This window comes from Saccopteryx leptura, chromosome 7 (genome assembly GCF_036850995.1).
Source record: "Saccopteryx leptura isolate mSacLep1 chromosome 7, mSacLep1_pri_phased_curated, whole genome shotgun sequence".
Lineage (NCBI taxonomy): Eukaryota > Metazoa > Chordata > Mammalia > Chiroptera > Emballonuridae > Saccopteryx > Saccopteryx leptura.
The window spans coordinates 1,519,268-1,541,321 of record NC_089509.1 but is presented as its reverse complement, the minus strand read 5'-3'; the positions used below and the strand labels follow the sequence as shown (position 1 = coordinate 1,541,321).

The window sequence follows — 22,054 nt, the reverse complement described above, 5'->3', positions numbered from 1 at the left end:
CACCTCCCTTTCACCTCAGGCCCCTCGGTCACCCCACCCCACAGAAGAATTAGGCCCACACACTGCTGCCCCAACCTTGTGTCCTCGTGTATGACATGGAGACACTGTTCTGCCATTTAACCCTCAAAGATATGGAAATGAAGGCTCAGGGGAGACAAGGGACTGGCCGCAGGTCAAGGGCTTGAGAAGAGCGGAGCTGAGACGGGACTCTGAGCCTTCCGCCCCGCCATGCTACATACGATGCTTCGCAAAACCTTTCCCGCCCCTCACGCACAGGAGGCTCACACTCCGATTCACTGGGCATTAAGTGCCTACTCTGTGTGGTGCCAGAGTCACAACCTCCACCCCCAAAGGCTCGAGGTGCAGGAGAGATATGGTCCCCCCCCCTTTATGGAGGAGCAAACTAAAGTGACAGGGGTGACATAGCTAGTCCTAGTCCCAGGTAGAGGGGACGAGGAGCAGGCTCTGGATCAGACAGGACTCCAGGTGTGCTGAGAGCATTTGACCACTCAGGCCTCCCCCCCCTCCACCACCCTGCTCAGGAGTGGCACTGTGCAGAACACGGCGGTGGCCTCCTTTGGTCTCTTAGGGCACACAGCAGGCAAGGTGACTCATGAGTGCAGTGGCACAGAGTCTGGACACAGGCATCAGGCTCTGCCCTGCTGCTGACACAGGCTTCCCATGGCGCTGACTCAGCCCTCCCCACAGGCCCCGCCCTCGGGGCAGCTTCCCCAGTGCCCAGACCAACAAAGCCAGGATCAGGCCCCAGGATGGCTCCCCCTCAGATCCAGCAGTTTCAGGGCCGTGCTGCACATCCTCAGAAGGGACCTAGGGCCACCCTGGGTTGTGGCCTCCACCAAGCCCACAGTCTAAACAGGAGGGCTGTGCCTGGAGAAGATGGTGACATCCCAGCTCTGCCAGGCCTGCTCCCAGGACAGACTGCTACACTGAGTCCTCAGGGAAGAGGGCAGGGAGGACACTAATGAATACAGTCCGCTTCGTTCAAGTTTCAGAAACAAAACAATACTTGGGTCCTATCCCAGGTTCAGCAAACACATCTGATTAATTGTGGATTCTTTTTGTGGTTTAGATCACAGGATTCAATTTGTATTCCCAACCATTAACATGTCTTAAGTCTCCCTTAAGATCCCCCCCTTTCTCTCCGTGGGATGTGGGCGCTGTGGTATCGGTACCTTCCTCTCCCCTACCTGGAGGCTCCCTGGGGAGTGCTGAGCTGGGCCAGCTCCACCCAAAAACCACCGCCCTCCACCCCTCATGGAGTCTTTGGGGGATCCCAAAAGTGAACCCACTCTGCAGGTTCAAGGTCTCCTCCAGTGTGCCAGCCTCCTGAGGCAACCAAGAGTCCCAAGCTACACACACACACACACACACACACACACACCCCATAGGTGCACCCCACAAAGGCTGTCCCCACTTGATTTTCACTTGAAAACACTTAAGCATTCACTCAGAATCCCCAGATGGGTTCAGAGATGGCACAGCAGCACCTGGGAAAGACCAACTTGGGGCCAACTGGGGTGATGACAGAGAGAAACACCCAGGGAATACCTGAGCTCAGTACTTCACAGATGACAGAGACAAATGAAAAATAGTGGGTGTGAGGGTACTCAGTAAATTATAAAATGCCGCAGAGATGCTAAGATTGTCCTCCCCTTCTGAACCATCCAGACCTACCTGGACCCAGCAGGACTGAGCTCACCGTCTCTCACCGCCCAGGAGCTCAGGCTTCCCAGCTCCCTGGTGGACACAAGCTCTGGGGCCCAGGTAGGGTTCAGCACAAGGCTCTGGAGCCTGTACTCTTTTGATACATACCAGGCCCCATCCATCCATGAATGAATGAATGAATGAATGAATGAATGAATGAAAAAGAAAAGGAAAGGAAAAGAAAAGAAAAGAAAAGAAAAGAAAAGAAAAGAAAAGAAAAGAAAAGAAAAGAAAAGAAAAGAAAAGAAAAGATACCCCTCTCCTCCGTCCCCAGATCCCTGCCCGTCATCTGGCCTCTCCAATCACAGGCTCCTACATCCTACCCCAGGGAAGTGAGGCCACCACCTCCTGATTTAGCTTCCTCAGCCTGTGCAGGAAAAAGGAGGGGGGGTGCCATGCAGTTGTTCAGTTTCAAGAATCCTGTCGCACACAAAGATACATGGCTCAAAACATAAAAGTCAGGATGGTCCACAGACGTGGACTCTTGGAGGCTTCCCCAAGATGGCCCCCACCAAGAACCAGGCACTGAACACATTCACCTTCTCCTGGACCCTCTGCACAAGCCCAGGGGGAGCAACTCCTATTCCCATTCCCACAGAGCATGAACTGAGGGTCCAGGGAAGGCATGGTTTGCCAGCGCCCTGAAGAGGTCAAGTTATCACGGGGGCCACACTCCTTTCTCTGTTCAGGTCTGTCTTCCTGCAGCACAAACCACAAACCTCGTCAACTGTATTTCCCTTTCCTGGTTCAATCTCTCCTCCACCGTGCCGGCTGCGGTGCTCCGGGGCCTGGGATTTGCACCTCAGCTACCATCAACCCTGTCCGGCCTGAGATAGTTATTAATGGGGTGGAGGACGTGCTCTGAGAGAGAAATAGTGGAGCCGCTACAGATGGGGTGGGTGGAAGCAGGGGTCCCCCTGAGGAGTCTGTCCTGGCCTAGGTCTGCCTGCACCAGGTCTGTCCCTAGTGCCCAATGCAGGCCCAGGCTCGCCCCGGGCTCAGGCATGTTGGCCATGGTCCTGGGGAGAGGCCAGACTGAGTGAAGGGTCCAAAGAAAGTAGCAGGAGCTGTTGGAGAAACTGGCCAGGCTGGTGAAGGCTCTCCTGTCAGCCCAACCCCCTCCAGCCCTGCAGCCTCTCTGAGGCTCCTCCAGGGACAGTCACAGTCACAGGTGGAAATCCAGACTCCTGTCCAGGCTGCTGCCACTCCCTGAACATTCCTCACCCAGAGGCTGGATCCCTACCAGCTGGCCTGCCCTCCCTTCCCCTGTAAGAACCATCCTCCTCTGAGGAGCCTCCCCCGCTTGGATCCTGGAGCCAGGGGACCCCACAGAGCCATCTGGTCAATGGCCTGCCTTGAAGAGAGGTGAACTGACCCACTGATGGCCCCTCCCAGCTCTGAAGCCCTCTAAGCGCGTCAGTATCACCGCCTCCTCAGTGTCACCGTGGAGCCCCCAAACAGAGAGATGAATGGGTAGCCATGTAATGGAGGGAGGTACAGCCTTTCCAGCAAGGCCTGGGAACAGGCAGCACCCAGCCCCCTCCCCTGACCCCAGCTGGGGGTGAATACTGGGACAGCAGCCCTCCCCAGGCCCCCTGGCACCAGCCTGGTCCAGGCTGCACACTAACCTGTCTGAGGCCCAGGTCATTCCCTCAGGGGACTTGGGACTCACCCATTACCCCATCTCCTCCCCTTCCTCAAGCTTCGAGGACCAAGACAGTAAGACACTGGATCTTCAGTGAGCCCAGACTGGGGGACGAAGCTGAGGAAGGAAGGTGAGCAGGCCAGGGCCAGTGGTAGGTAGGGACAGAGCCTGCTGGCCCTCCCGGTGCTCAGGGCCTGATCTCCCTCAGCTGTCTTTTCAGGCCCAGGCTCAGCCCACCCAGTCCCCTCCACACATGTCCCAGCCGCTTGCAATAGGCTTCCAGAGGATCCTTCCCCAACCCCCAACCTGCCCTCCTGGGCTGCCCGGGATGTATAGGAAGCCCTTCAGGGCCCCAAGGACCCAGCCCTAGACTGCCCAGTGCTGTGCTGGGCACTGTGTGCAGGCCGAGCAGCTTCTTCTCAAGCTCCTTAGCGCCATCCTCACCCGCAGTGGGCAGGCCAGAAGTGAGAGAATGACACTGGCCATGCATATGGTCATCACAGCCACTAGAGATAATTCAGTGTAAGAGGCTGAGGCATGTAAAACAAGGGCCAGCGAAAATGTCCCTACAAAGGGGCTTTGGGGGCTCCAGGGTTGCCCAGAAGCCCAGCCCAGCAAGCTAGTGTGGAGTCCCTCCCTCCAGCCCTGTGGTAGCTGCAGCCACTCCCTGACACCCTCAGCCCCAGACTCGCTGCTCGGTGACCTCAAACTGCAGAGGTGGAGGTCTCTGCAGCTCACTGGCCTTCCAGGGGACGGACGTAGCAGTGGGGACGCAGCCCATTGCCCCAAGCTTGGGTACAGCTTGGGGTCACCAATACCCACTCCCTGGGCCACCACGGACAGCTCTCAATGCTCAGAGACCACAGCCCCACTGCCAGGCTCCAATCCCACCCTTGGCTCATGCTGTGGTCCTGACCGCCTTCAGTGGCATGGGCACCTGAGTCAGGAGCTGGGTGAAAGGAAAAGTCCTGGGAGGAGAGAACAGAGGCAAAGGGCAACATGGGTTGTGAGGGCAGCAGCGAACTCTCGGATCCAGCAAACCCCCGGGTCAGGGACCCCGACACTTCAGTCATCTAAAAGCTCTCTCAGGTTGGAAGAGTACCCTGCAGAGGGCCCGAGCATGTGACCTAAAGCCAGGTAGGACTCCCCAGAGGGTCCCCAGCTCCAAACACTGCAGCCCCTGGCTCAGGCCAGCACCACCACAGCTCTGAGCCACTCCACTGTGGCAGGAGGTGCTGCGTGGGATGCCTGTCCCTCTGAAGGCCAGTGCGGGGGTGCAGTCTGCCCCTCCATCTGATCCAAGATCTTAGCTCTCACCACTGCCTCTCCTGCCCTCTGAAGGCCTTAAATCCTGTGGTCACAGCTTCCTCCTTCTGTCCCCTGGAACCCAGGGAGCTTCCTGGGCCTCTGTCAGCCATCCCCCCCCCCCAACCTACCTCACCCCACCCCTATCTCCTCGCTGCCTGACGATCCATGCATCTGTGCAACAGGTCTGCATGGAGCACCTGTGGACCAAGCTGGGGACACTACTGTGACCGCAGAAAGCAGTACCCAGCTTCACAGAGTAGATATTCTAGGGGGTTTGCCCCAGGCCACCATGGGCCTGCCTCCAGCCTGGACCCAGGACAGTCACCTCCCCATGCACGTGGTCAGGCCACAGGGGTGAACAGCAAGTTCCCAGAGCAGAAGGTTCCAGACTTTTGGACTTCATACCTAAAAGTCTTCTCAGTGTGTGTGTGTGTGTGTGTGTGTGTGTGTGTGTGTGCATGTGAGTGCGTGCACACAGCATGACTATTTCTTCCCAAGAATGTTAAGAAACAAGTAGTTTACCACCATCTCATCAAATAAACATTTAAACAAAAGTAGACAGACAATATCAGAGACAGGGTGTACTTTTATATTGAATAAACTGGACGCAGCTTTGATACTTGGGACACACACACCACATGGCCTCATTTGTACACAGGAACACAGTCTTAGATCTGCATCAGGAAACTGCAGGCCATCCCTTGACCCCAGAACCCACCACATATCTCAAAAGGGGAAAGTCACATCCCAAAGTGTAAGCCTAGATACTAGGTGGGGTCCAAGGAGAAACTGGGCCCCAAATCTCATTTAATAGGAAAAAGAGAGAAGGCTTCAGTGACCAAAATCTGCCAAATGGCCCCTCCTAATAGATAGACTTCCTGGTCAGGAGGGTCTCACTCTTCTTAGTTGCATGTCCTCAAGCCACACAGACGGTTGACCAGGAGAGCACACGGGTAAGGCACATCACTGCTCTGAGCTTCAGTTTCTTCATCTGCTGAATGGGAATCACAATAACCTCTCTGGCGGCAATAAGAATGAGAACTTTCAGGCCCTGGCCGGTTGGCTCCGTGGTAGAGCATCAGCCTGGCGTGCAGAAGTCCCGGGTTTGATTCCCAGCCAGGGCACACAGGAGAAGCACCCATCTGCTTCTCCACCCCTCCCCCTCTCCTTCCTCTCTGTCTCTCTCTTCCCCTCCCACAGCCAAGGCTCCATTGGAACAAAGTTGGCCTGGGCGCTGAGGATGGCTCCATGGCCTCTGCCTCAGGTGCTAAAATGGCTCTGGTTACAACAGAGCAACGCCCCAGATGGGCAGAGCATCACCCCCTGGTGGGCATGCCGGGTGGATCCCGGTCAGGCGCATGCAGGAGTCTGTCTGAGTGCCTCCCCATTTCCAACTTCAGAAAGAAAAAAAAAAGAATGAGAACTTTCACCAAGCACCTGGCACTCAGCAGCTACACATAAGCACGACCATTACTATTAAGTTAATATTTAACAAAGGGTTCCCTTGAGGCAGGGAGAACCTGCCTTTCTCTTCTCCAGTCCCCAGACTTGGCATGGAGCCAGGTTCCCCGCCCAGTCTAGAACCATGTGGCCTCTTTGGGAGGTGGCACCACTTTGGGGAAGCACCAGGAACCCTGGGCACTACCTAGTTCCCACAAGGTGTGCCCCTTTCACAGACAAAAACAGCTCCTTCAGGGAAACAGGGGCCCCTCCTCTTTGCTCCTGTCCACTTAATCTCCATGATATTTAACCTGCCATTTATTAACCTACACAGCCATTTATTTCAGTTAAGGACACTGAAACTCAGAGAGGTTGCCAGGATGTTCCCGGGGTGGCAACTGGTGGGGAGGGACCCAAACCCAGAGCCCCAGAGCTGAGCCCGCGCGGTCTCCCCACACTGCAGTGTGGCTTGGTGTGGAAGCTGACACATGGCCCTCCCAGGCTGGGCCGTCTCTGCAGCCTTCCTCTCCCACTTCCCCATCCTACATCCTGGGCAAGAACCCCTGCCCACCAAGGCTACCCAGATCTGCCTTCTATCGGAGCCCTGATGAGTGGTTTTAACATTGGTGTCCTTTTCTTTGCACTTTTAATCCCAAAAGGAGATTTGCCAAAGAGGCAGCCTTAGAAGGAGTATACAAGGGTGACATCCGACAGGAAGCCATCTTTCCCCAGGTGCCCTCTCACCTGGAGACCAGAAGCTTCCACTCGGCCTCTCTTCACACAATCACTTGTGCTGCAAGAGGACCCCTACTCACAGCCACACCTGAATCCTCAGCACCTGCCCTGGGGGTGCTCAGGAATGGCAGAGCTGGAGCAACCAGCCCAATTCCACCGAGGAAAAGCTAAAGGCCAGCCCTGCTTCACTGCCCTTATCCCTGACACCACAGATTTTTTTTTACTGTCCAGCTAGGACATCTGCTTCCTGAGTTTGGGGCTTGGTTCTGTTTGGCCTGGACCCCCATCCCTAGAACATTGCCCATCACCTAGGGGGCACGCAATATTACTTTCATGAACCAATGAATAAACAAGCAGCAGCATCCTTTGGCTGATGGCCATAGTGAAACCCAGACAGGGTAAACTGAGCCAGACCTACAGTTTATGGGCAGGTAAGTCAAGATTACCCGGAAACTGTCTGACTCACTCCCCCGCCACATGCCGCCCCTCTCCATTCTCACACACATGTATGCATGCACCACCCGGGACCAGGACGACAGCAGAAGCCCTGATCAGCCAAGGGCTCAGCGGGGATTAGCTGTCTACAGAGAGGCCTGTGATGGACACTGGGGGGAGGGAGTCTGGGAAGAGGTACCTGTGCAGGAAGAATGGACTCAAATGTGGGTTCACTCACACTGCTCACCCCCCCAGAGCTGATATTCCATGAGCACTTGCTATGTCTGGGCACGTGTCCAGGGCTTTCCTCCCCAGCATGTGAGGAGGAACCATTATCATTCCTGTCTTATACATCAAGATACTGGGCTCAGAAAGGTCCTATGACTTGCCCAAGGTCCTGACTAACAGGGAACCCAGGAGCACCTGCCTGCCAAGCCCCTACACACACTCTCTTCTCCTTTGGTCCTAACATCAAGGGTAGGACCCAGGAATTCCAGAACCTCATAGAAAAAGAACCATGCAAGGCCTGGTCTTGACACAAGACAGGAAGGGGTGCAGAAGCATTCTCCTCATGGTGTCCAGCTCACACAGCATGCACAGGACGGGCTGGGCTGAGACAGCAGAGTCCTGGGCAAGGCCTGCCCAGAGGCCAGAGAGAACAGGTACGATCGGGCCTTGGTAGGGTTAGAATGCAGTAGAAGAGCGCAAGCTTCAACTTCTCTAGAACCTACAAAGTACAAAGATACCCCCGAATTCAAGACTTAATCAAATCTGGCCCAAATCTATGGCACCCCCTCATCACTCCTGACATACCACTCCCCTTCTCTTCAGGTGTACAGACACCTCTGCAGTCCTGACACTGACCCCACACCTTGGTCAATACCTTGGTCCCAGATGGAACATCTCCACATCCCATGCAACACAATGCACTCACTTTCTCTGCAAAACAGCCTTTGCCTTGCTTTGAGCCCTCCTTTGAACTAGCAGACTTGACTCAGTAGACACTCAACCCACCACATGGGGCCCATTGGGCCTCAGGGGAGGCTGGAGGCCAGGCTTCCAACTTCCCCACACTCACATTTCTTAGCCAAATGTCCACCAAGCCCCCATAAACATCCCACCCAGAGATAATGCCCTGCTCAGGAGCCTTCTGTCCTCAGGCAAGATGAACCATGTCAGTCAGTAACTAGAGCTCAGGGAGAAGCTGATCTGAAGACTGCAGAGGTGCAAAAAAGCTTGCCCAAGCTCAGAAGAAAAGAGTACGCAGGCCAGGGACGCAGAGAAAGAGCAAGGCCAAGGGAGGTGGAAGACTGACGAGCAGGAGGAACAGGACATCTCTAGATGGTCACGGACAGAGACGGACACCAGGGGGAAAGAGAAAAGGAGAATATGGGTGGAGAGGAGTCCCTCCGGATTGGAGCCTGGGAAGGGGGAAGTGCTGGGTCCCCGGGCCTCGGAGTCCCTCCAGGAGACCTGGGGGGCTCCCTGCTCCCAGAGCCTGACCTTCGGTGTAGCAAGGCTACTCTTGAGGCTGCCATGAAGGTAAGGGTTGGTTGTAAAGGCTGGACTCCTACTGAGGTGGCCAAAATGGATGCTGTTAAACTGAGGGCACGGGCCGAGCCCTTGATCACCAGATGAGCACGGTGCTGTCCTGGCCATGTGTCAGGGCTCTATAAATACCTCCCATTACACCTTCCCTCCAGTAAGCATCTGCTCCCAAGTGCCAGGGATTTCTGTCCACGGACAGCCCTGGGCCCTGCCCCTCTCGGAGGGGCGTCCCACCAGACAGAATGCACACTCTCATCCTGGCAGGGCCTTCTTCCCTATCATCCAACCAGCTCCCCAGCTCACGGCCAGCAACCACCTTATGCACGGTCTTTGAGGACTTCTGGGCAGTGGACCTCAGCGGGCGGGTGGCGGGGAGCAGGCCAGATTCCACCTCCACCCCAGCTGTCCCTGCTCCACAAGCATCCCCTCCCCCCAAGGGGCCAAACCAGACAACCTCTAATCCTCTGTCATCTGACCCAGCTCCACCCTAAGTTAGCTCTGCCCAGCCACTCTACTGAAGCCCAAAAATGGACAGTGCCATTTATAGAGGGTCCAAGAAGCCAACACAATGGGAAGATGACCTCACACCCTGGGCCTGAACTCCAGGCATGCAGTCTGCATCCCAGGCACTCAGGGACAGCCAGGGGCTGGAAGGTGAGCAGCATTGATCCCTCCCCCCCCCCCCATATATTCTCTGGTTCTCCCACCACCAGGCGCAGGCCACAGGACTTATGACCATAGCTCCACACCAACCTGAGACACACACACCATGCTCCCTGCCCCCACTGTCCCTGGGTTCAGCCCAGGATCAGCCACAGGACATGTGTCCAGCCAAGATCTGCTAAAGAAGGAAAGACTGGAGCACACAGCACAAACCAGCCCACCCACAGGCAGGGCAAGGCTCTCAAGCCAAGCCCCCAAAGGCCCTTGTTTTTGTTCATACACAGTCACTCAGCACCCAGATGAAGGCTCCGTCACTCAGGAAGCACCAGAGCAGTGGCGGAGGCAGGCTGGTCGATGGGTTGGCTGAGCCAGGACCCACAGAGAAAGACACTGAACTGAGGGGACAGGAGACCTGGCTGCAAGCACCAGAAGGCAAACTTTCCTTGATCACACCATCGCCCTCTGGGTACTTTCGGACTGAGCTACTGCTTGTCCCTGCTCAGGGAATGCGTTCCTGTGGCAGCTGGACCACTGGAACCACATTAATCATTGATTTGACTGAGGCAAGTGGGACAGCAGGGGCTCCTGTGAGACCACTGACATTGTGAGGTAGATATGGTCCTGCCACCACCAGAGGTGCTAGGAGACAGCCAGATCACAGCTCTCAGGCTCTGTCAGACCCTGAGCTGCAGGAGAAGTGAGGAGAGAGGTCCCTGCAGGTTGAGACATCAAATTTCCTGGGAAGAGGTACTCACTGGGCTAACAAGGGAGAGGAGAGAAGGAAGTCTACTCTCCAAGACTCAGCCAGGAAACCTGTTGTGTTGTTCTACCGTCTGACAGGGGACCATCTCCTAACTATTGTCCACCAGTAGCATTAAGCTGCTCCAGTCCCATGAAGCGCTGGCTCAGTAAGGGACAGCCCTTGGGCAAGGCCAGCATCCACAGATGACCAGCTGTAAGCCAACTGCCTGTGGCCACAGAACAGGAGCTGAAGAGGAAGGGGTGGCAGCTCAATGGGGTCAGTGATGACGTAGGACACAGCCCAGTCCTATTGCCTCTGAATTACTCAAAGATGCTGCTTGCAGGGACAAGGCAACCACAGCAAAAGGGACACAGGAAGAGCAAAGGGGACCCAGGAAGGAGGAGGACCTCAGTGGTGTGGGGGCAGGGAACAGGTCTCAGCTAACACTCAGCTTCCCATTCATACTCCTGGTCCCTTAAGGGCAGGAAGCAGGCTTAGGCCTCCAGGCACCTAGGAGGATTACCCATACACAGAAGGGGAGTAGGAGGGTGAGGAAGGGCAGGTGCATCTGCCCTCCCCCACCTGAGAGACTGAAGCCTTCCCAGCACCCCTTGGCAACCTATAGGGTTCTAATCTGTCCTCTAGGCTTGGGGGGTAGGGAGAGGGGTAGAAGAAGACAGCTGAGCAGGCCAGATCTACAGCTTGGCTGTGGGCCTTCACCTCCACCCACAGCCATCTACCTCCTCAGCCCGGGACCACCAGGGTGAGCAGCACGACTCGGAGGGAAACGCTGGGAAGCTCTAGTCCCTGCACCCCCTGCACCCGCTCCATCACATGGCGGCATCCTTAGTGAGCCCGCAGGTCCCAGCTAAAAAAGTCATTGTTTATAAACAGCCACAAGCCTAGCAAGGGAAAGCCGGGGGTCCCCGGGTTCCCACTCTGCCGCACATGCGAGGGCGCGGGGCTGAGCCCCAGGCTGGGGGCTGAGGACCACCCCGGCAAGAGCCCGTATTCTGCAATCTCAGATTTCAGAGTCTGTGTAGGCAGGGGAAGTGGCGTCAGCACCTGACAAGATCCAATGCAATAAAGCAGAGATGGCCTGGGACACAAGGCCGCGCGAGCGCGGACCCCCGCCCCCTGTTCTACGTTTCCTGAACAGTCAGGGCGCCGCAGGAGGTCAGGCTCCGGCCCCCGCCCACGGCCAGCTGCTCCTGGCCCCGGGGCTCAGGTTTCACGCGGCGCCCTCCTCGCTCCTCCGGCCCGCCGCCCTGCTCCGGGCCGCTCCCTACAGTGGCAGTGGGCCTCTAAAGCGACTGCCACTCCGCCCCCGGCACCGGAAACGCGGAGCCCCCGAGGGGCGCGCAACGCTGCATCCCCGGAACTTCCAGGCCGCAGGCACCCTTGGGAAAGGAAGCCCAGCCCTCCGACGGCCGACAGGGACACGGGCAGAGGCCTGCACGGCCGGGGCGCCCCGCGTCCCAATTCTCCCGGCCCTCGGCCTCCAGGGCGCGGTCAGCCCGGACCTCACGCAACGGAGGTCAGCGCGGGCCGCCGCGTCTCCGCGGACGAGCGGCGACCACACAAAGTGGCTAGGGAAGGAGGGCGAGCGGGAGGGCGAGCGGGCGGGCAGCGGCGCCCTCTCTGGTCCCGCCGCGGGGGTGGGAGAAGACAGATGAGTCGGGCGAGACAGGGCGATTCGAGCACCTGCAGCACAGCCTGCGGTCCCCCGAAGGCCTTCTGCCGCGCTCGTCCGGGGGGTAACAGCGCGCGACCTCCGGGGAGGACCGGCCCCCGAGGCGGGAATGGAGGCAGGTGATCTGGACCGCGCGGCGGCCGGGTCCTGGGCTCACTCACCTTCTCTTGCGCGCGGGTGAGCTTCTTCTGCACGTTGCTGGCAATCTTCCCCGCCGTCACCCCCTTGCTGCCCATCTCCGCCATCGCGCCTCCAGCCTCGCCCGATGTCGGGCGCACAGCTCCCAGCCCCGGCCGCCGGTTCCAGTCCGGCTCCACGCCGCGCACTGGAGAGCCCAGCCGACTGGCGGAGGCGGAGCGTTCGCCGGGGCAGCCAGCGAGCGCGCGACGCGGGGACCGAGGGAGGGACAGCAGGGGGAGGGGAGGAGGGGCTTGGCCTGCGGCGGCGGTCAGCACCTCCCCCAGCGCCGCCCTCTCGCTGGACCCGACCAGACAGGGCCCTTTAAAGGGCCTCTCCCACGTGTGGACCCCTCAGCCGGCGCGGAGGGAGCGGCGCGCACGTGTGCGGGATTCCCAGGACCGACCGGGACTAATAAGACAGCCGTGGGTACCGCACCGCCGCGCGCCGTTTCTCCTCACCAGTAGCCAGCTCCCACAGCCTGGAAAAGGAGGCCAGATGGAGTAGCACGGTGCTTTCAAAAAGCAGAGCTAACGTGCGGCGATAGATGCTGGTCCCCTGAATCCAGGAGTCCGCGGCTCCTTCACGGTGCTTCTCTGACTCCGCGCTGCGCACTTAGCCTCCTCTGGCAGACTTTCCCGCAGACTCAGCGGTTTCCATCTGAGTTCTCTCGACCCCTCCGCGACACGTTCCCATTTCTGTTCCAATCGCCTGGTCCCATCCAACCACTCACTCAGTCTTCCAGTTTGCTGAGAGTTCTTTTATTCTATAATATTAACAACCTAACATTACTGAGCGCACACTGTGGGCTTACACTTTGTCGGGGCCTCCTGGACGGGCATTATTGCATTCAACCTCGATAACAGCTCCAGGAGGTAGGTGCTATTATTAAAATGCATTTTAATTAATAACAATTATGATTCTATTAATAATAATAAAAGTGTTACTCCCACCTTACAGATGAGGCACAGAGACAGTCCTGGAACCAGATGTTTGACTCTCAGGCTTTCTACTATACATTGGATCTCCTCTTCCTTGCTCCAAGAAAAATAATTAATGGCCATTATTCAAAGAGAAAATAAGGGTACCACTCACTGGCTTTGCCAACAGACCAATGACACTTATTCAACGTGAATCAATACGGGGGTTGGGGAGGCAGAAGCAGGTGTAACAGTTGACCATATGGGGAAAAAATGTGATAATAAATAATCAAGAATAAACTGTTTCACATACTCAACTGTAAACCTACTTTTGCCCCACCCTGTATGTATCTTACCCACACCTCTCCCCCAAGTCACGTCAGGGCTGTGAAGGATGCCAGAGCTCTTTGCCACCCTGGAAGGGTTCTCAGGAACAGTGGGCGGAGCTGAATGGAGAGAAGTGTCAAGGTGGCCCTGATGAGAATGAGAATGTGCAGTTTGTGGACAGGAGCAGCAAGGGCTCTTAAAGACCATAAGCCAAGACCCTTATACAAGCGGAAAAAAGGCCCAAGGATAAGAGGTCCAGTATGAGTTCCACAGCTAGTTCTCCCTTCCCTCTGCCTGGCAGGCCCCCTTACACTATTTGGATACTCCTGGTTCCCCCCATTACTGCTCAGCACCTATAAGTGAGAATTTTAATCAGCCCTCTCTCTTGGCCAAAAGACAGACTCTGCAGAAAGAGGCTCTGCAGCTGCTGAAAGTCACAACAGATAAACAGAGTTCCAGACCCAGGCCCTTCTACACTAAAGCCCTGAGTTAATACCATGAACTGCTTCCCAGAAAAAGTACCGAGCACTGCATGAATGGAAAGCATTTTGTCAAAACTATTATAGGCCCTGGCTGGTTGGCTCAGTGGTACAGATTCTGCCCAGCCTGTGGATGTTCTGGGTTCAATTCCCAGTCAGAACACATAGGAGAAGCAACCGTTTGCTTCTCCACCCCTCCCCCACCTCTCTCTCTCTCTCTCTCTCTCTCTCTCTTTCTCTGTCTCCCTCCCTCTCCCACAGCCATGGCTCATTGGTTGAAGCACATTGGCCCAGGCACTCCAGTCCCTGGAGCCTCACCTCAGACTCTAAAAATAGCTCGTTTATAAGCATGGCCCCAGATGGGCATTGGCCCCAGACAGGGGTTGCTGGGTGGATCCTGGTACAGGTGCATGTGGGCATCTGTCACTGTATCTCCCCTACTCTCACTTGGAAAAAGAAGAAGAAAAAAATTACTATTATAAACTCATGGCCAATGTGTAAGTTACAGAAACAAAACCTAGATAGCGCAGCCTGAGTTTTAAGGCAGCTTTTTCCTAAAAGCTCAACACACTCTGACCTCGCAGTCTCTCCTCATTTTGTGTTTGTCATTTCTCTAACCATTCTCTGAGAGCAGCTTCTTCCAGCAGTCCTCTGAGCAAAGGAGGGAATGAGCAGAAGTCATCTCCATTGCAGTCAGCCCCAGGGATAGCGGGAGAGTCTGCTTCACTGGTCTTTGGTATCCTAAAATACCACTTGACAGAAAAATTGAAAGCAACTCTCATGGTTTTCAGCAGGATAAGGTTAACTAGATGGTGCAGCCACCAGAGGGGGTCATTTTTAACAATCATTACATTTCCATGTAACAACATGGAAATAATGCTTATGGTATAATTACTAGTGAAAGAAGAAGATAAATTGTGCATGCGTTATGCTTGCAACCACATAAGAATAATTATAAATGCTCATTATTTATAATTTTGGAGACTTGAAGGAGCCATGCACAAAGGAAGTAGATGTGTTAAGGTCAAGGTGACATAACTGATTTTTTCCCTTATTTCCTAAGTATTTTATAATCTATTTTGCCTTTGTAACTAACAAAACACACACACAGCTTTGTCTTTAAAGAATGTAATTCTTTGTTTGATCTCTAGATTGGAAAGACTTTTCCAAGCACAAAAGCATTAGAGATTATATTGAAATATATTTTTAAATGTTAGCTTGGTGTTAAATAAAAATTAAAATTTTTTAAAGTTCAAAAAATACCATCAACACATAGGGTAAAAGTTTGGAAGGAAATGCTCCAAAAATGTCTAATAATAAATAATAATACAGAAATAAACTGTGCCATGCACTCACACTGTGAACCTACTTTTGCAGTCCAGGGGTAAGAATGTGGGAGATTTTTACTTCTGTGTAATTTTCTATAGTGTTTGATTTTTTTTTTTTTTTTACCTTGGTAGTCCATTGTCTTTACTATCAGAACTAAAAAGAAAAGATATTACTATTTTGACAAGAATTTTGATATACGAAAGAATTCAAGTGTAAGAAACTAGGGAAATATTTTTGAAAATAAAGTAGAACTCTTACAGTTCATTTTTTAAAAATTAAGATTCTATTATATATATAAATGGGTAGATAGATAGTAGAAATGGACAATTCAAATGATCAATAAATGGGTTCAGTTTTACCAGGGAAAAAGAAAGTTAATCAAATCATTGAGATAGTATTCCTGACCCCACGTACCAAGGGGTACATGCCCATGTGGGGTGGGGAGGGGGAGAGGGAGGTCTGGGAGGGATCAGAGGCTCTTTGAAGGCCAGTCATTGAAGACATGAAGTCAGTATTGACATAAAAGCAAGGAGGGAGCCTGGTGCCTGGGGGAGCCCAAAAATGTTAAGGCTGGAAGAAATGACCAGATGAGCCAGTGTCGAGCACATTATTGGCCTGCCTTTCCTTCTGCCCCTCCAGCACCCCAGCTCTCCACAGCACAGAACCCTGGCCCCACATACCCAATCTACCCTCAGACATCTGCAAAAGACCTATTACCACCTGTGATTAACTACAGTATAAACATACATGAAATGTTTATGAGAACAATAATGCACATAAAATTTTTGGTGATGGCGAAGTGCTTGTCATATGTTGTTGACAAAACATGGAATATTAAATTGCATGACAGTATGTACTGCCCACTGCTGTCCAAGTGTGTTTGGTATCTCTGGGTAGAGCAATTCAGGGGGAGGTTTTTTATCCCTCTTTTTTTTTCATTTTCCAAATTTTACACATATTAATTTTGTAATCAGGGAGAAATGCTATTAAAAATATAATTATTTTTATTGAGGACACAGTCCCCCAAGACTCTGGTTGGGCAACCACAACGTGGCATAGTAGGAAGAGAGAGCACAGATAGAGGTGTGCGTGCGGTGCCTGTGCATCTGAACTGTGACATCTGGGAAAGGGACTTTTTTCAAACCATGAAGAATTTAGACAGGCAAAGAGCAGTGCTCCCTTCCCCGGAAGGACAGAGCACCACCCTATGTTTCTCCCCTATTCTTCAAGAATTGAGTAAGAGGCTCTGAGCCAACACCACATCAGCATTCTTATTCTGCCTTCAAGAGCAATAATTTTTTTTTTGTATATACTTTTTGATGGTCAGAACAATCCTGTGTTCAACAGCAGCGGGACTTTTCTACCCAGAGACTTGGAGAACATGAGTCCACCAGCAGGCACACATCACTTAGTATCTGGCCAGCTCCAGCTTTAGGACGGAAAGGCATCACACCTTGGTTTGGGGCCCTTGGGCTTCATGTTGGAGAGACAGGGAGGATCCAGGAGATTCTACAGGCAGAACCAGAAGGAGATTTGTCTTCCCAGAAGCATTCTCTCAGGGCAGCACATGTATGTTATGGCATCTAAGAAGGGCCCCTGACACACTTGCAATTTAAGGGTCATGGCTAATATAAGTCATCATAAAATGTCCTTCTTAAACACAGCCCTAATGAAGCTTTAAGTTAGAGTTTCTCTAGAGTGTCTCTACCTGGTCTATCTAAATTAATAGAGAATATCCAAAACAGATAGTTTTGAGTACAAGGGGGGTAAAAATAGTTACACCAGCTAGAAGGCATAAGCCAGGACCATCTTGTATAAATCGAGATGTTTGAGCACCTGGGTTGTGGGGTACGAGTTAAGAGTAAAGGTAAGGATGGGTGCTAAAGCTGATGCAGACCACTGTACCCGTCCATTCTCCGTGCCTGTGCAGCCGTCCTTTTATGGAATCCTGGCAGAGAGGGGTGGGTGACACTCCAGAGGACCTTCTGAAAGGGGACATGTCCCCTAGGCTTCCCTTATTGGTTTACAATGTTGTTTGGAATTGACCTACATGTTTAGCTCCAGTCTTGACCCAGTTGAACCATGCCCTGCAGGAGTGGCCTGGCCAGTCAGGGAATCACTAGCTGGCTCCAGGGTGTTTCCAAGCCTTCCAGGAAAAAAAAAAAAAAAAGGTATTCTCTTATTCTCTTTTGCCACTGACAAATGAATTCTCTCCAAGAGCCAATAAATAAATAAATAAATAAATGGCTTTCTTTTGTTTCTCTTACAGTCTTAAACTTTCTGTGACCAGAGTGTGGTCTCTGGTATGGCTAACAGGTAAGTAGAGCAAGAAGATGACAACAACATAGGCCTCAGACTAGAAGTCTTTGGCTCTGTTGTTATGAGCCATGTGACCTTGGGCCAGTCACTGCCTGCTCCTTTTCAATGGAACAGTAAGAGCAGGCAAGGCTGTTGTTTAAGATTGAAGGTAACCCAGGCAGTACCTGACCCAGGGTGCAGTGGCCTGGGTAAATGGTGGGCACTATTAAGATATCCTGTTCTGAAGATTAGGAAATGTCTCTTAGTTAATCTGGTTTGTGGTCTACTTGCTGGTATAACCCAGTGGGCTGATCTTTGTCAGCTCCACAGATGGGTTAAGCAGAGTTGCAGAGAAGCAAACTCTACCCAGCATGCCTTCAATGACTCAGCGCTGACTTCCATCAGAAATGAGACTCTAGCTTCTTTAATGGCTCATTGGAAATTTACTTTAATTATCTTTATGAAAAAAGATACAGTTTACTAAACAAAGGACAGTGACAGGGTTCCACATGTGTGTTCTTTAAGCATTTATTTATTTATTTATTTTTTTTTTTTTTTTTTTTTTTTTTTACCAGTAACAGGCTTTATTGAAAGGAAGAAAGGAACCCCATCAGGCACTTCTCCAGGGAGAAAGGCACTGGTTACAGACTGTGAGGTGAATTTTATAGGGTTTGGGAGAACCTGAGGGGGTACTGAGTCAGAAGTTCTGGTATGTTCCCTTCTGCAGTTTTATGGTTTCAGCTTTCTGGAATGCTCCTCCTTGGAGTGGTTGATTAGATTCCTCGAACTCTTCTGCCTCAGGGGCGATTTTCCATTAAGTAAGGGTGAGGTCAGGCAGCCAGGTGGAACAACCAAAGGGCAGTTGGAATTTCTGGTAAATTCATATATCTATCATTTCTCAACTCTGTGGTATGATAAAAAGAAAAAGAGGTGGGGGAAGGAGAGAATATGGGGTTCAGGAAGGAGGTTTGTCCTCGACGGGCCATCTTCTGGAGCTACTTCCTGCTGTTATTCCTATTGGGAGCCTCCTTTGTGAACCCCACCCTGGAGTAGTTAGAGTAGGGGTTGGAAAAGCATTTGATTGTAGGTAATCCTGGAGATTTCCCTCATTCGAGCCTGCAGGAACTTCTGGTCCGGCACGGGTTCGGGACAGGGACAGATTGCCGGCCAAACCCTGTCCCGGGTTTCGGTACCAAATGTTGGAATCCATGGGAGTCCGAAAGACCAGAGTAACAGGCCTTATTGAAAGGAAGAAAGGAACCCTGCTGGGCACTTCTCCAGGAAGAAGGCCTCTTTAAGCATTTCTAAAATTTCATTGATTTATAAACAACCAGCTATGGTACTACTAAGAGGACTAGCCGTTTCCTTGAAACTAGACTTCATTGACAAGTTACAATTTCTAAGTTTTGGCATATTGATATTTGAATATTGAGCTACTATTAAAAGTTGTTAAGTGGAACTTCTTAAAACCTAAAAGTCTGCTCTTTCAAAGACATCGTTATTAAAATGAAGAGTAATTCACTCAGATTAAAAACTACTCGTGATACTTATAACTAACAAAGGACTTGTGACTTGTGCCAGAATAAATCATTGTTGCAAGAGGGCAAACAACCCACTAAAAAAAATGTCAAATGCTTTGAAGAGATCACATAAGCAGATGGCAATAGCACATGAAAAGATGCTAAACTTCATTAGTCTTTAGGAAAACACAAATTAAAACCACAACGAGCTAACACTACACACTTTCCTCCAAATGGCTAAAATTAAAAAGAATGACAACATCCAATGTTGGTGAGGATGTAGAGCAGCTGGAACTCTGCCTAGAGCCATTTATACCTTGTACCAGATTCCTTCTCCTTTCATCATGATGAGAATTTCTCCTTTTCTATCTTTTCCTCCTACATGTTCTGCTCAAGTTCATTCTATGTACCAGAATTCTAACTGTGGGCCTGTTGAATGTTTCCCCCCTCCCTGAGCATGCACCACCCAACTCAGATGACCTGTGCACGCTGGGCTTTTACTATGTCCTTCCTAAACACATGCATGCACATACCCAACTCTCCCCTCATTTCTTCACCTGGCAACCTAACAATCCCTCCTCATCCTTCAGATCTACTCACATGTCACCTGCTCCACAGAGCCTACTTCAACCCTTAGCAGGGCTAAGTGGCCCTCCTCTGTACTTCTCAGAATCCTATATACTTGCCTTTCTGATACACCTACAACCACCAACCCCAAAAAGTTATTCTGTAATATTTGGTGGAAGGCACTTTGGGAGCCAATCCCTAATACTGACATTTAGTGAGCATGCATCTACTGTGTTCCTCCAGGCCTGGTGCTGACCGGAGTTGGGGGAGGAGCTTATGTTCCTTTGGGGAAAAAGAATCATTTCTTTCTCAGATCCCAGCTGGAGACATGACAGCTGCCTGCACAGAACCATGCTTGCCTTTGAATGTACATGATGCTCAGTTTCAGAACCACAGCCTTTGACTGAGGCTTCAAGGTGGCAGGGACTAGGTCTAATAGGCTCCGACCCCCATGCCCTCCACGAGGCCAGGCATAGATCAGGCACCCGTTAAATGTGTGTTGGATGCTACCACTGTGCCTGATTCTGGGAGTAGTTTACCCAAGATCAGGGAAGGTGCTCAAGACCCAAGAGTGAGACACCTGGAGCTGATATCTCACTAGTGGGTAAGCGGCATTTGTTCAAAGTCTCCTGACTTTTTGTCTTTTCTCTTATATCCCATCCTTGTCACTTCCTCTCTCATATTTGGTTTGGTAAGCGTGAGTATGGTGCTACAGTTTTATAAGTCATTGGCCATGCTTAATCCACTTATTTCCTGACAACCTGTATTACTTCTAAAATTAGCTTCTATCAGAGCAGCCTCATTCCTGGGCCCTGGGAGCTGGGGAAAGCACTGAGGATGTGGCTGAGCTCTAGCTACTGGGCCTCTGGGTGTCAGGTACAGCAGAGCAGACAGAAATACATATTCACAGTGTGCAGGTGGCCAGCATGACTCTCGCGATGAAATCATGTTTCTCACATTTAGATGTCGCAGAGCAGGACACAGAACATAATGACTGTGTTCATTCTGAGTAAACATCTGACAATGCCCAATTCAATAGGTTCTTCCCCCAAAATAGCAATGCTTTTCTTAAACAACAACAATACAAAAAAGAATGCAAATATGTGTACTCATAGGGAGTGGGAAAGATCTCAATGCACAGTTCTAGCTGTGAAGAAATAATTGACTTCCTTCACTCTCATCTCTCAAATGCTTATGTCACTGCCAGGTCTCTACCACCCTCTGCTTTCACTTCTCCAGAGTTAGAAAGCTCTGGTCCTTACATCTGTCTTCTGGCCATGTCTCGCCACCTCAGTGTGCTCCTTCCTGCCTCTCTCCAGCCTGGGTCTGCGTGTCACGCATACGATTGCATCACAGGTCTGTTCCAGGTCCAGGGAGAAACATCCTTGGTGACAGGGTCTGAAGACACCCAATTCTGGCGGCCTCTCAGGCCAGCAGGCAGACATAAGGAATCGTGTGGCTTTGCCCTCCAGACTGGGGTCACAGGTATGCCTGTCCAAGGCATCTGGAGGCCCACCTCCCACACAGAAGAGCAGCATTTCTCCTACCTCCTGCAGGGTGGCTGTACTCTGCTCTTAGATTCTCTCAAACCCAGCTGGGGGTTTTCTCACTCTCCCTGTTCCTGGGGATTGATCCCAGAGGCAGGGCCAGAGCATCTCTCAAGAACCTAGAAGCATCATCAATGTTCTCAATGCCTCTGGTGCCCCGAAATCCTGCTGAATGAAATGCCCTTGGATCTGACCAAAGGAAGACTTGCTTTAGACTAACGCTTGAGGTACTGTCCCCAGTCTATCGGTTTAATAAACAGGTCGACGCTTTTCAAAGTAAAAAATCCATTCCTGAAGCAATGAGAGCAGAGAGTTCATCTGTCAAAAATAAGAAGGGGGGGTGATAGAAAATGCTGGAGCAGATAAGCCCTAGTTAGCATTCCAAATACCGTCCTGTGTACATTACTATATATGGTTTATATATGTAACCAGTTTATGCAGATCCCAGGGTAAGCATAAAGCAGAGAGGTGTTTTGTACAGTCCAAGAAGACTGTTGAGAGTGAACCTGCCTCCCAGGCAGAGAAAGCCCCCATCAGGATGCACTAGGTGCCAAGCAGGCAGCCCTGAACTCTGGGGGCCAGGGGAGAATGCAACAGGTCCCCAGCAGCAGCAATCCTCAGTCTGGAAGGAGACAGATGATTCTCTATGAACAACCCATAGTGAATGATCATCTGTAACACAGCAAACGGCTGCCTCTTGCCCAGACTTCCTCAAATGGGAGAAATACCTGAGCACGAATAAACATTTTCAATTAGTTTTGAATTACAGATACAAATGTAGCCACCTCTGCAGGAGAGCATCTTCCTCATACCTATAGCTGTGGGACCTTTACCTGAGGTCTAGACTGTCTGCAGCTGCAGCTCTCCAGTGGGTGGGAGGTCCCTGCAGGGACATCATGACATACGCATTCAAAAAGCCTAACCTTTGTTCCAGTCATCAGCAGAAACAAAACAGT

The 22,054-nt window shown here is 51.9% G+C and overlaps 1 protein-coding gene across 21 annotated transcripts in view; it reads right to left on the bottom strand.

Moving 5' to 3' along the window:
- BIN1 (bridging integrator 1) overlaps positions 1–12,329 on the bottom strand; it is a 51,753-nt gene extending 39,424 nt beyond the window's left edge. For 17 of the 21 annotated variants that reach the window (XM_066344913.1, XM_066344918.1, XM_066344921.1 and 14 more), the window contains exon 1: positions 12,096–12,329. In XM_066344913.1, the coding sequence (XP_066201010.1) occupies positions 12,096–12,179 (84 nt within the window). In that variant the 5' untranslated portion in view covers positions 12,180–12,329. The remainder of the gene's footprint in view (positions 1–12,095) is intronic. The other 4 variants (XM_066344932.1, XM_066344935.1, XM_066344934.1 and 1 more) reach the window with 3 other exon arrangements.
- Positions 12,330–22,054: the final 9,725 nt, after the last annotated feature.